General features: G+C 42.1%; 1 protein-coding gene across 5 annotated transcripts in view; it reads right to left on the bottom strand.

Annotated features, from left to right (window-relative positions):
- The window catches only part of caln1 (calneuron 1), an 89,856-nt gene that overhangs the window by 28,036 nt on the left and 46,776 nt on the right, over positions 1-15,044 (bottom strand). For 4 of the 5 annotated variants that reach the window (XM_062959063.1, XM_008121684.2, XM_062959062.1 and 1 more), the window contains one exon: positions 2,372-2,515. In XM_062959063.1, the coding sequence (XP_062815133.1) occupies positions 2,372-2,515 (144 nt within the window). Of the gene's footprint in view, positions 1-2,371; positions 2,516-15,044 lie in introns of those variants that run through there. The other variant, XR_010000069.1, reaches the window with a different exon arrangement.

Genomic DNA, 15,044 nt, shown 5'->3' with positions numbered 1-15,044 from the left:
TTATCCAACGTAAACTGGCCGGCAGAACATTGGATAAGCGAATATGTTGGATAATACGGAGAGATTAAGGAAAAGCCTATTAAACATCAAATTTGGTTATGATTTTACAAATTAAGCACCAAAGCATCATGTTATACAACAAATTTGACAGAAAAAGTAGTTCAATACGCAGTAATGCTATGTAGTAATTGCTGTATTTACGAATTGAGCACTAAAATTTCACCATATATTGAAAACATTGACTACAAAAATGCCTTGGATAATCCAGAACGTTGGATATGAGAGTGTTGGATAAATGAGACTCTACTGTATTATTATTATTATTATTATTATTATTATTATTATTATTATTATTATTTTGCTGTGAACCATGAAAATGAACACAATCTGGCTCCAAGTATTCAAAAACACTAAAATCAGAATATATTAAAATTGCTGTGGTATAATAAAACACAACAATACAATCTGTAAAATCAGAACACTAAATAAAGAACAACACTCTGAAAACAGGGGAATTCCAGACAGGAAACAGTCAGAGCCAGCTAACACCTCCCAACAAAGGATTCCCATCACCAAAGTCAGAATACATTGCACAATATACAAAAGATAAAACACAATAAGGCAATAAAACAAGAGTTAATACAACAGTAATAATATCAATCAACCACCACGTACAATTCAGTCGACTTCATAGGTGGGAGAACTACAGCAGCAATATAAAAATAGCATCATCAGATTAAAATACCCAAATAAAAAGGACCTAATAAAATTCAGGATAAAATTATAATGTCGACTGAGGCTAGTCATCCAGTGACTGTCTCACCAAAGGCCAACCTAAACATCCAAGTCTTAATTTGTTTCTTGAAGGAGGATAGAGAGGGAGCCAACCTAATCTCCCTGGGGAGGGAATTCCAAAGCCGAGGGGCCGCCACCGAGAAGGCCCTCTCCCTCATTCCAACAAGCCGAGCCTCTGATAGTGGTGGGAATGAGAGGAGGGCCTCCCCTGAGGATCGGAAAGGCAGTCGCGAAGGTAGTTGGGTCCCAAACCAGGGCTTTGTAGGTGATTACCTGCACCTTGAATTGTGACTGGAAAGTGAACGGCAGCCAATGGAGCTCCTTAAACAGGGGGGTTAACCGCTCCCTGGAAGTTGCTCCGGTTAGCAATCTGGCTGCCGATCGCTGGACTAATTATAGTTTCCGGGCCGTCCTTAAGGGCAGCCCCACATAGAGTGCATTGCAATAGTCCATTCTGGAGGTAACTAAGGCATGGTCCGACTTCTTCTTGGCGGCCTCCTCTCCGGGCGCCTGCCAGATTCCCTTCTGTGCATCCAGAGTGGCCCAGTTGGTTGCCGACAACAGTGAGGGCGCATGCACAGAAGGAAAACTGTAGGGAGGGAACACAGTATATCTAAGCTTGGTGGTGACAACACATTGACCTATCAGTCTATTTTGTAATCTTGGCTCAATAGACTGATGGATCATACCTATATTTTGTTACAGGTACATAATGTGATCATGGAGATGGGGTCCAGATCTCAACTCAAAATTCATTTCTGTTTCATATACCCCTTATACACACAGATAATTTTACACAATCTACATACATAATAGAAGTGAAAATATGTATGTATGTGTGTGGCTGGGGTGTCCACTTACATAGACAGGCTCCCACTTCCACAAATAGCGATAGGAGACACCAATGGCCCTCCCTCCAACAACATTACAGGTTATAGTGAATGCCGTAAACATGTCCAAGAGCCCTGCCAACATCTTCCACAAACACCACACTGCCCACCACCCAAGTGAAGGCTTTCATATGAGGACAATTTCATCCTAGTTGTTATATTTTTCCTCCACCACAGACATCCCAGTGTTTCTGACTCTCTCCATTGGCGTGGAATTTGCATGACCCCGCCCACTGCCTCTCCCGTAACCCTTTCCTATTCTTTTCTATTGGAATTGATCAGCAACTGAACGTACTAGAGAGGTTTGGGGAAAACTCACCATGATTTATAGGAATTGTAAGTACTGGGATGTATAGTTCACCTTCAATCTAAGAGCACTCTGAACTGTCGAATGAATGCAGTTTCGCATCATTTCAACTGCCATGGCTCAATATTATGGAACCTTGGGAGCTATAGTTTTATGAAGTCTTTAGACTTCTTTGCCATAGAATATACAAAATACAAATCCCATAATTCAATAGCCTTGAGCCACAGTAATTAAACGGCATTAATTCCAAAGTGTAGATGCACTTTCAGATCCACCCAAAGATGCTAGATCCTGGACCTGGATCCTTCTGAGACACGCACAACAAGGGGCAGCCGTTCCCCACACGATGTGGATCATACGAATCACCAAGAGGACTCACCATCCATGTCAAGGCGCTGCATGATGATTGCCAACTCCACCTCGCTAGGCATGTATCCCAATGAGCGCATTGCCATCCCCAGCTCCTGCTTGGATATGAAGCCATTGCCATCGCGGTCCAGTATTCGAAAAGCTTCCCGGATTTCTGAAAAGAAAGAAGGAAAATTATTGTGTACTCAAGCTTTGATTTTGAATCAAGAATAGAGGGGGTGGGCCGGGGGCCATAGAGGGGGCCATAGGTTTCTTAACGCCAATAACCATTAAATACAACAGAGTATACAATGGGGTCTAGAGACTTTTAGGTGGTCTACCACCAACGATTACAGCTGGAATTAGGCTTGTGCGTGGATTTTGTTTCCTCCGGTACCTTCGGTACTTCGGGATCCCATAACGGTAAGGGCTCTCAAATACCCGCCCAACAAGAAAGCAAGTGGAAGCCGATCTCGACTCCTCCTCCCCTATTCGGCATCACATATGAATCTTTTCGATTTTTCTTTATTTTCCTGATTCTGCATATTTAGTAGGATTGACTGGGAGTTGAAAACTTCAGGGACAGTGGGTGGGATGCGCATGCCTCATTTGGGGGCTTGGAGGCTGAGAATTGTCAGGGGATGCTGGTATAGGGAGTTAAATCAATCATCCAACACCCTGACTGTTTGATGAGTCAGTTCTCTCCGTCTGCTCACCCAAAGGACCACTTGATGCAGCAGCAAAAGTGTCACCAACAAAACGACAGCTCAGTCGTTGTTTACCACTGATCCCAGCAAGTCTAATTACTTTATTATACAAGATATTTACAATTACTGAAAGCCATAACTCTCCGGACACATGGCACGTCTCCGCATGCCAGGGCTGTTTTCTGTACAAGCAGGCACCTCCTGCATTCCTCAGTTCATGATGAAAGTTCCGGTCAGACAGTTCAAACGGAAGCCCTGACCTATTGGTCCTGTCGGAGATCAATCAAGCTGGCTTGTGCTTAACCCATGCGCTGCTGGAATGCTCTGCCAGAAACACACAGTTGCAAACACCCAACAGAATAACTTGATATAACATTTCACTCTAACAACAGAACACACTAACAAGAATCACCCTTTTAGCTTCTTTTTCTCCTTCCCTTCCTCTCCTCCAGAAAATACTTCTAAAAGATTATTATTAATATCAATCCCAGCAAACAAAAAAAGAGGCCTACCTCTCCTCTAGAGCAGAAAGTAGAAACAGCTTTAAGGAAGCAAAATAATAATAATAATAATAATAATAATAATAATAATAATAATAATACTTTATTTATACCCCGCCACCATCTCCCCACGGGGACTCGGGGCGGCGCACACGGGGCAAGGCCCAACTAGCACAATTTACAGAAACAACAGCATAAATACATTGAACAATATACAAAAAATAATAAAACACAGTAAGACATTAAAACAAGAGTCAATACAGCAGTAAATCAATCAACCACCAAGTACAATTCAGTCGACTTCATTGGTGGGGGGGGACTGCAGCAGCAATATAAAATAACATCATCACTTAAAATACCAGAATAAAAGGGACCTAATAAAATTCAGGGTAGAGTTATAGTGCCAACTGAGGCTGGTCATCCAGTGACTGTCTCACCAAAGGCCAACCTAAACATCCAGGTTTTTAACTGCTTCCTGAAGGAGGATAGAAAGGGTGCCAACCTAATCTCCCTGGGGAGGGAGTCCCAGAGCCGGGGGACCACGGCCGAGAAGGCCCTCTCTCTCGTCCCCACCAGTCGAAACTGTGAGGAAGATGAAAGCGAGAGGAGGGGCCCCCCCAGAGGATCTTAGAGATTGAGTAGGTTCATAAGGGACAACGTGGTCACGAAGATAGGCAGGTCCCGAACCGTTTAGAGCTTTATAGGTAATAACCTGCACCTTGAATTGGGCCCGGAATATTATCAGCAGCCAGTGAAGCAGAAAGGAGATTGCAGCCTTGCAGGCAAGAGAGGGGATTTTTAAGGCAGTCCAGAGATTATAGTTCGACTGAACTTCAGATCATCCCTCTTCCTTCCCTAGCCTACTTAAAATGCCTTGGAAAGCTGCTGGTGCTGTGAGACAAGAAGGCATGCGTGCCCAGCTCTCCTCTAGAGTAGAAAGTTGAAACAGCTTTAAAGAAGCAAAACCTCAAGCAGAAAGGAGATTGCAGCCTGGCAGGCAAGAGAGGGGATTTTTAAGGTCGTCCAGAGAGGTAGCTCGACTGAGCTCCAGGTAATCGCTCTTCCTTTTTAAGGTAGTCCAGAGATTATAGTTTAAGGTAGTCCAGAGATTATAGAAGCAAAACCTCAAGCAGAAAGGAGATTGCAGCCTGGCCGGCAAGAGAGGGGATTTTTAAGGTCGTCCAGAGAGGATAGCTCGACTGAGCTCCAGGTAATCGCTCTTCCTTCCCTGGGCCTCCTTAAAATGCCTTGGAAATCTGCTGGTGCTGGGAGAGAACAAAGTGTGCACTCCTACCTCTCCTCTAGAGTAGAGCAGCTTAAGAAGCAGTAAACCCAGTCTCCTCCTCTACAAAGAAAAGGAAAAAGATCCAGAAACTTAAGAGTGGTAACTCTGATGCTTTAAAAAAATCTGGGTCTTAATGAAGGATATGGAAGGGGAGCCTGAGGGAAGTCGCCCCCGTGATGGGCTGTATAGGGGTGCTTTCTTAACCCTGTTGCTAACACCCAGGCCCCCTTGAAGGGAATAAAGGAAAGGCTCCAGGGGAAAGGGGAGCCTAGTAAATTCCCCATAGCCACCAATGGATCAAAAATATCAGTTTTTTTCAGATGCTGAAAAAAAAAAAAACACTGATCTGGCAGCCCACCCATTTTCAGGAGGCACTGGAAAGCAGTTATAAGGAGCACGAGATGGGTAGGGATTGACCCAAAATGCACAGGCCTACTTGTCCGACAACGTCAAAGGTTATGGGGTGAGGAGATACCGAGTTGAACTGGACTCCTATGGTGGATATGGTGGATATGGCCTACACATTGTCTCCCATGGAAGGTACGATTGATGCTTTATGACTGCAGTGTTGGCATTAAAGTTGTGTCCAATCAGTCAACACATCATCTCTGTGTCCGGTCTCCTTGTCTTGGCGCAGTTGGATATTGTCACAACACTCATTTGGCTCATGAAGACAATGGCAATCATTTTGAAAAATGGGTAATTTTCTTGTATGATGCGAAGCTCAACCTATTCGTTACACACGCCGTCATCAAGGGAGGAACACCTATTTCATCCAACTTGTTTTTCCTTCTCTTTCCGACTCCAGGTTCGCAATGGAAGCTTTGAGCACATTTTTCAAGAAAGCTTTCTTCTTAATTGAATGCAACTTATTTTCAATTAACCCACCACTATTTATAAATGCACACCACGGCCAATTACCTGGTGCCCAGATGATAGTCATAGTGGGAACACTGATTCATCAGAGCCTGGGATTTAGAGACTCGCTTGACAAGGACCTTCATTTCGAACCGTCTATAGTGATGAACCCAATTTAACTCCAGAAGCTTTGATATTTTCCCCTCGGGACTCAGGGTGAGACTCAGAACAGAATGTGCTTTTCAGTAATTAAAACCAATTGGAGAGCATGACTCACGACGTTCACTTTTAGGAATCGAGAAAAAGGCATCATCCAAGATGGCGCATACTTCAAAGAGTTGAGCTAACCTTTCTGACAAGCCACTAGCAAACAGGTGCTACGAAGGTTGAATGAAAAGTAATGACTCCACCTTCGTAACTCCTCAACAGATGGCAGTCCTGGTATGCAGCAGGTACTGGCTTGTTCAGGAGACTCTCCTCTACAGTTCCATTTGGAGGAAAGCCTTAGCATTGAACGGTTGTGTTGTTAAAGTGCAAAGTATGGATCCTGCGCAGATGGGGAAGCCTTAGCATTGAACGGTTGGGTTGTTAAATTGCAAAGTATGGAACCCTGCGCAGACAGGGAAGCCTTAGCATTGAACAGTTGTGTTGTTAAAGTGCAAAGTATGGAACCCTGCGCAGATGGGGAAGCCTTAGCATTGAATGGTTGTGTTGTTAAAGTGCAAAATATGAAACCCTGCGCAGATGGGGAAGCCTTAGCATTGAATGGTTGTGTTGTTAAAGTGCGAAGTATGGAACCCCACGCAGATGGTCGGTCAATGCGACTTAAGCAACGTGCAGTCATTGAATTCTTGACAGCAGAAGGTGTCACCCCAAAGGACATTCATCAGAGAATGCAGCTGTTTATGGTGATTGTGTTGATGTGAGTACCGTGTGTCGTTGGGTGAGTAAGTTTAAAGATGTTGAGGTGGGAACATCTGACTTGCGTGAGAAACAAAGAGTTGGACATCCTGTGACAGCAACCAGAGTTTCACAAGCAAAAGGTTGACAGATTGATTCAGGATGATCGTCAGAGAGAAATTTCAAGCACGATCGGCATTTCTCAAGAACATGTGGGTCCTTTCACAAGAACATTATTGCTTTGCTTGGCTATTGGAAGATTTGTGCACAATGGGGACTGCGAGACACTGGTTGCGGAAACAGAGTGTCGACTTCTTCTGTGACGGCTTCAGAAAACTTGTTCGTTGTTGGCAGAAATGTATCCAATTGTCTGGTGATAATGTGGAAAAGTGAATAGTGGTAGTTAAAGGATTATTTCTAAGGATTATATTTCACATTCTAAGGATTATTTCTGCATTTCACTTATTAAAATATTCCCATCCAAACCCAAGTAACGAAGGTGGAGGCATTACTTTTCATTCAACCCTCGTATAACACAGGCTGGCAAAGCCGCCTTTTCTTTTTCTAACAAGGATTGCTATGTCTGCATGACCTGATATTTCAGGACGCAAGCCTCCCTCTCAGTGTCTGGAGGAAAAGGAGTACAATTTAAGGGAAGGAAATGGTGTCGTCTGCTGGGCTTGAGCATGTTTGTTATCGGTTGTGCCACCCATGCTCTGCAGAAGAGCAATCATTCACAGAGAGAAGGAGAATAGGCTCCGTGCAGAAATAAATCACAATGGCCGCAGGTATTGTGAAAACCCGAAGGAGAAGCTGGAGGAAAACAAGTCCTTGGGATGAACTACACTTATGATTTACAGAGGAACCAAAGACAAAAGCTGAGCTACAGGGGGAATGCATAAAAATTGCAGCCGGGAGAGACCAGCATGGGCGAGCGGCTTCAAGATGCCCTCATTTATTTTGGATGATCAAGACAAGATTCACTCCCGATCGGTGTAATTGTGAGTAGACTGCTGAGTTAACTGTGTTAACGGCAAGTCTTGGAAAGACTACAGATGCTCTAAAACAGACTTTTCCCATTTACGGCCCACGGGCCATTTGTGGCCCAGGACAGCTATGAATGCAGCCCGATACAAATTCATAAACTTACTTAAAACACTTTGAGATTTTTTGCAGATTTTTTGGGTAACACATTTGTGTGATTCTCGAGTAGAAACTATGGTGCAGATCATCATCATCATCATCATCATCATCATCATTTAATTACTTATTAATCGCCCTCCATCCAAGATGCTCTAGGCAATTTACAAGCTAAATTGTAAAGGATAAAAATACACACATACCAAAAGCTCAAGTAAAGAGCCAGGTCTTAAGTGCTAGGGTAAAAGGCCCTAACTCACACATGGCTCTCATATCAGACCGAGGCTGATGGTTTAACTGTGGATTTAGAGAGGATTGTGGGCTTTCCTGTGACACAAAGTGATGGGCTCTAAAGTCTGGGAAATTCAGGTCTGGGAAATGATGCTTCTCTCTGTGAAAAAATGGAAAGTACAGGATCTCAAAATAAGTCTGAGGAGTCAATAGTAGACAAGGATTCAAGTAAGGAGCTGAGTGATAAGGAGGGTTCCCAGGAGAAGCCAACTATAGCTACGGAGATCAACAAAAGTCTCAGTTCACAAATAGAGTATGCTGGGTTGAGATATTATGTGGGAAAGTTGGGGAGAAAATTCATGGGAGACGTAATGCTTTCACGGGTGGCTATTAAGCAACTACCCTGTTTCCCCTAAAATAAGACATCCCCAGAAAATAAGACCTAGTAGAGGTTTTGCTGAATTGCTAAATATAAGGCCTCCCCCGAAAGTAAGACCTAGCAAAGTTTTTGTTTGGAAACATGCCCGCCAAACAGTACACCAGAGCATGCAGGATCGGTAAATGTATTTACCATATAGTGTTGTACATGGAAATATTGGTAGTAACAAGAAATTCTTGATAGGATTCACAGTTTGTCTGGTTATGCTGGTTTATGATGACAACTACTGTACAGTATATAATAAATGTTCATTTTTTTTGTTCAACAATAAATGTAAATTTTTCTTCATGGAAAATTAAGACATCCCCTGAAAATAGGACCTAGAGCATCTTTGGGAGCAAAAATTAATATAAGACACTGTCTTATTTTCGGGGAAACACAGTAGTTGTTGACTTTAAGAACAGTTCAGGCAACACTGCATTATGGTGAGAAGCTAAGCCTGAGTTCTCTTGTTCATGGTCCAAGTCAAGTCTTGATTTTAGATTTAATATATCCTGGAAGTTTTCTATGTTTCTGTTCATGTACTCCTGTTCAAGTTTTACTAGTTACTGTATATACTCGAGTATAAGCCTAGTTTTTCAGCCCTTTTTTAGGACTGAAAAACCCCTCCTCGGCTTATACTCGAGTGAGGGTCCTGGTGGGATTATATTCAGGTCAGCTTATACTCAAGTATATATGGTATATTTATTATTTTTCTCTATTATTATTGGTATTGTTACATTTATTATTTTACTCTATTAATTATTATTATTACATTTATGTTTTACTCTATTATTGTTGTTACTTTTACATTTATTTTACTCTATTTTTATTACTATTGATACATTTATTATTTTACTCTATTACTATATTTATTATTTTACTGCATTTATTATTATTCTTACATTTATTATTTCACTCTATGATTATTAAAAGGATACATTTACATTGATGAAGATGAAAATACAGATTTAATCAGAGTTGAACGGTTTGATGTAAATTTTAAAAACATTTAAACTACTGATGCCTCAATTAATTTTATTGGTATCTTGGCTTATAACGGAGTCAATGTTTTTCCAGTTTTTTTGTGGTAAAATTAGGTGTCTCAGTTTATATTCGGGTTGGCTTATACTCGAGTATATACAGTATATCTTCCTGATTGTGATACCTGGCTGTTCCTGGACTTTGTCACCTTTGGAACTGGATCGATTCAGATGCATCAAGCCATGTAAGATCCATTGTGGTACAAACAAAAATCCAACCAACACACATGCATACATGTATACACACTTAACTTTGACTTCCATAAATATACAGATGAGGAAAGGGATTGAATACATATGCAGTGGTTCTTAGACTTCCAAAAATCCACATCTTTGGACTTTATAATTTGTAAATGGGAGCCCGACTTACAACCACAGGGATGCCTTCTTTAACCAATCATGGCAGTCCCTAAATGAGTGATTAAAACAAATGCAGACTCTCTCAATTCCTTCCTTTATAATCTCATTCTGGAATGGATTAATCTTCTTGACTGGAATGAATTCAAAATTGGCTGAACCACTGATCTTATACACTACAATTAAGTTCCAGAGATACAAGTCTCAGAAGACAGCAATGATGCTGATATTTTTCCAGGTATTTTGCGAACATGTACAACCTCGTCCATTGGTTGTAGGTGTGCGAAGAAGCAAATGCAATGAATGAATGAACCAGTTTTGTTGCCATATGTACAGTCACTAAAGGATATTTAAATAAACAATCATTCCTTAATTTTCACATTTATAGGCAAAGATTAGGATATTGAGATTTTCCAGGATATTCTGTCCGACTAAAATATAATTAGGAAGGGTCCCATGTCACTGCATGTTCTTATACATTCTCAAAACCCATGCAACCTCACTCTAGTCTGAAAATCTCTATAGTTTGTGGTACTGTAGAGTCCCACTTATCCAACACACATTTATCCAACGTTCTGGATTATCCAATGCATTTTTGTAGTCAATGTTTTTAAAACATCGTGATATTTGGTGCTAAATTCGTAAATACAGTAATTACTACATAGCATTACTTCGTATTGAACTACTTTTTCTGTCTAATTTGATGTTTAATAGGCTTTTCCTTAATCTCTCCGTATTATCCAACATATTCGCTTATCCAACGTTCTGCCGGCCAGTTTACGTTGGATAAGTGAGACTCTACTGTATTAACAATGATAGTAATAATAATGACTTTGGTAATACACACTGCTTCTCTCCCTTCTCAACTTCCTTTCTGCAGGAATTCTTTCTTGGGAGGTGTTAGCTGGCCCTGATTGTTTCCTTTCTGGAATTCCCAATTTCCCTGCATTCAGAGTGCTGCTCTTTATTTACTGTCCTGGTTTTAGAGATTATATTGTTCCGTATTATTATACCACAGTAATTATTACACATTATATTTATAATCTTAATTATCTGCTTAGAACTGGATTATATGAGGCCCCTTCTACACAGCTGTTTAAAATCCACACTGAACTGGATTATATGGCAGTGTGGACTCAAGATAATCCAGTTCTAAGCAGATACTGTGGATTATCTGCCTTGGCATTGTATAACATGATGTTTTAGTGCTTAATTTGTAAAATTATAATCTAATTTGATGTTTAATAGGCTTTTCCCTAATCCCTCCTTGTTATCCAACATATTCAGTTATCCAACGTTCTGCCAGCCTGTTTATGTTGGATAAGTGAGATTCTACTCTACGTGCTTTAAAAATATCCTTTAGCTTTAATAGAATTCACCCAACAGAATTTTTCACCAAAAAATCAACCCAAAAACCTGGATTGATTTATCCATGAATCAATATTACCACTGTACCTTAGCTGTTAATATTACACAAATGATTAGCTACTGCCAGAAGAGGCAGAGAGTTTCATCTATGCTGACGATTGTGCCATCACCACCCAAGCAGGGAGCTTTGAAATGGTTGAACAGAAGCTCTCTGAAGCTTTAGCTGCTCTTACTGCCATCACCAGGGAGCTTTGAAATGGTTGAACAGAAGCTTTAGGTGCTCTTACTGTCTATTACATGGCCAGAAAACAAAGAGTTTCATCTATGCTGACGATTGTGCTATCACCACCCAAGCAGGGAGCTTTGAAATGGTTGAACAGAAGCTTTAGGTGCTCTTACTGCCTAATACATGGCCAGAAAACAGAAAGTTTCATCTATGCTGACAATTGTGCCATCACCACCCAAGCAGGGAGCTTTGAAATGGTTGAACAGAAGCTCTCTGAAGCTTTAGATGCTCTTACTGCCTATTACAGGGAAAACCAGCTGATTCCTAATCCATCTAAAATGCAGACGTGTGCTTTTCATTTTAAGAACAGACAAGCATCTCGAGCTGCGAGGATTACCTGGGAATCCCACTGGAACATTGCAGCACACCCAAATATCAGATGCAGAGCCAGTGTTAGGAAATGGGGCTACAAAGTAGAGTCCAGGACATGCTAATGTGGAGAAGAGCAAATCACAGACCACTTACTACAATTTGGTCTGAGCCTTCTACTCTACTCTACACCAGAGGCACTTGAAGTGCTCAAAGGAAATTTAGCATAATGCCAAGTTTTTAATTTTGTGGGTTTTTTTATACATTATCGCTGTACAGCATTCCCCCGCCACTTCACGGTCCGCTTATCGCGGACTCAGTATTTTGCGGGAATTTATTTATTTATTTATTTACCCCCTTGCTGCCCCCTTGCTTTGTGTCTGCCATGTTGCTCTGGCTGCCTCTGCTCCTGCAGCCAGGGAAGAAGAAACGCCACTCCAGCCCGGTGAGTGAGCACGCAAGCGAGGGAGGGTGGGTGGGTAAGAGAATGAGAGTGGGCAGCAGCGGCAGCAGAAGCAGGAGTCTGGAAGAGGCGGCCAAGCTCCTGTTTCTGCCGCCACTCCAGCCGGTCACACTGGGAAACGTGGAGGACTCGGAAAAAGGGGCGGGTGTTGTGACTCAGCCATCATGGCCCAGGTTACATCGAGAGCTGGAGTCAGAAACAGATGAGGCGGCGGAATTCGAAGACATTCCTGCTCAGAACTCAGGCCCCATGGCCTTGCAGGTGCCGGATATCATAGATCCGCTAATTGGCAAACATTCCGAATTCTCTCCAGCGTTAACCGCACCAGATGGTACAGACTTGGGGGAGAATTGAAGTTTTAATCAGAGAGATTTTGTTACCAAAGACAGAAGTAGAAAACAAGAACTGAGAAGAAGTCAAAGACTCGCTCTCAAACTAGATAATGATTAGTTTTCCCATGAGAACTGTCGGGGGCCCTGTACTCCCTAATTCTTACAGACTTGTGATTCTGTTAAAAGTACTCTGCACTGTATTTTCATTGCGGTGTCAACTTTGCCTTTCCTCGGAAGAGGTTCCAGTTTCCAGCTCCTTGCCTTGTCTTCTGAATCCGTGCCGAGTTTCCAGTTTCAGGAGAGCCGTGCCGAGCCGCTACTCCCGAGTAGACCTTGCCTTTTTATCGTGACTTCCTTGTTCCTGGATTGAGATTGACTCTGCTTTGTTTACCTTGCTTCTTTGACTTTGCAACGGGACTTTTCAAGCGGATTTGCAGTGCTTTGTTTTCCGCTATTGTTGGGGTGCAACAGCGGGACTTGTGCAGGACTCCGCCTCCTCTTCCAAGTCCTCCATGTTTCCCAGTGTGGCCAGCTGGAGTGCTGTTAGGAAAGGCTTCAAAATAATGTATAAATATTAAAATTAAAATAGTGTCCCTACTTCACGGATTTTCATTTATCGCGGGTGGTCCTGGAATGTAACCCCCGCGATAAGTGAGGGAACACTGTACTCACAATTTGTTTCTGACACGATAAATAAATAAATATCCATGGATCATGTCAAAATCCATAATTTTGATCCCGATACCTGCCCTCAACTTATCAAAAAGTTGGCTTATACACTAATATATACGGGATTCAAAATGACAACAGCAAAAAATGTTCAGAAGTGGAATAAAATATAATAAAAGGTCACCAAAGATGGATAACCCCAAAATCTCCTAATGAGGACTAGTAAGTATGCTCCGTGGTCCCAGAATATGTCGGAGAAAAGTTGTAGAGAAGTGTGAAGGTGGGATAAAATGGAGCATCCTGGAAAGGTACGAGACTGACTAGACATGACAATATTTCACTGCCGATAATATGTCACCCAAACAAGCTTTTCATGTATGTCAGATACTGCAGCATTACCACAACCATTTGCTACCAGCTTTTATCTGGCTGTCACAAAGAAGACTCAATATGACTCACAGTCGCAGAAAAGGGACATTTACCATTCTTCCGCCTGTGGAGTCTGATTCAATTAAGCTGATATGGGAAGACTGGGCTACTTGAGGCCGGTAGAACCTTTCATATTTCTTTTATTTTTATACTTTTTTTACAGAAAGGGTTCTCTTTGGAAACCAGAGACAGACCACAATGTGCCATGATGGCAATAGATTTCCCTCATTGTTTCACCTTGTCCAGGAACAAGTTCACACTGCTTCTGAACATTTGGGCTACGGCTAGCACAGCAGGTTAAACGGCCAGCTACAGAAGAACTTGGCAGTTCAAGCCACGGGCGGGGTGAGCTCATGCCGTCAGCTTAGCTTCTGCCTACCTAGCAGTTCGAAAACAGCAATGTGAGTAGATAAATAGGTTTGACGAGGAAGGCGTCCATAGACAACAAGCTCCTCAGCATGGAAGAAGGGAAAAAGCAAAACACTGGCTCAAAGAAGAGTAATAAAAAAGTGGTAAAAACCAGTTTAACAGAGGTGGACAGAGAGGACGTGGTGGATTTAACATGCGTGGAAACTTCAGAGGAGGAGTCCCTGAGAATCGTGGTGGATACAATAGAAGAGGCGGCAACATGCCACAGCGCGGAGGTGGTGGCAGTGGTGGGGCCATTGGTTATCCATATCCTCGTGGACCTGTTTTCCCGACCAGAGGTGGTGGTGGCGGTGGTGGCGGTGGTTATACAAATAGAGGAAATTATAGCAGAGGTGGAATGCCCAACAGAGGGAATTATAACCAGAACTTCAGAGGAAGAGGAAACAATTGTGGCTACAAAAACCAATCTCAGGGCTACAACCAGTGGCAGCAGGGTCAATTCTGGGATCAGAAGCCATGGAGTCAGCATTATCACCAAGGATACTATTGAATTCCCAAATAAAATGAACTGATCCATATTTCTTCAAAACCTTCACAAGAAATCGACTGTTTTCTTTAGTAGGCTAACTTTTTAAACATTCCACAAGAGGAAGTGCCTGCAGGTTCGTTTTTAGAAGCTTTGTGGGTTTTGATTTTTTTTGTACATTTTTAATTGCAGTTTTAAAGTGAATCTTAAGAGAACCTCAGCATTGTGCACGATAAGAGAATGTGTCAGTATTTCAGGGTTCTACATTTTATCTGTAAAATGTGATTTTTTTTTACCACAACAAAAGTAAAATGTAAGAAAAAAATTTTTTACAAAAGGGGGCCGGGCTGTGGCACAGGCTGTTGAGCAGCTGCAATAAATCACTCTGACCATGAAGTCATGAGTTCGAGGCCAGCCTGTGGTGGGGCGAGCACCCGTCAATTAAAAATAAAAAATAGCCCCTGCTCGTTGCTGACCTAGCAGCCCGAAAGATAGTTGCATCTATCAAGTAGGA

The sequence above is a fragment of the Anolis carolinensis genome, unplaced genomic scaffold (assembly GCF_035594765.1).
Source record: "Anolis carolinensis isolate JA03-04 unplaced genomic scaffold, rAnoCar3.1.pri scaffold_7, whole genome shotgun sequence".
Lineage (NCBI taxonomy): Eukaryota > Metazoa > Chordata > Lepidosauria > Squamata > Dactyloidae > Anolis > Anolis carolinensis.
Note: the sequence above shows the minus strand (reverse complement) of the source record. Positions and strands in the feature narration are given on the sequence as shown.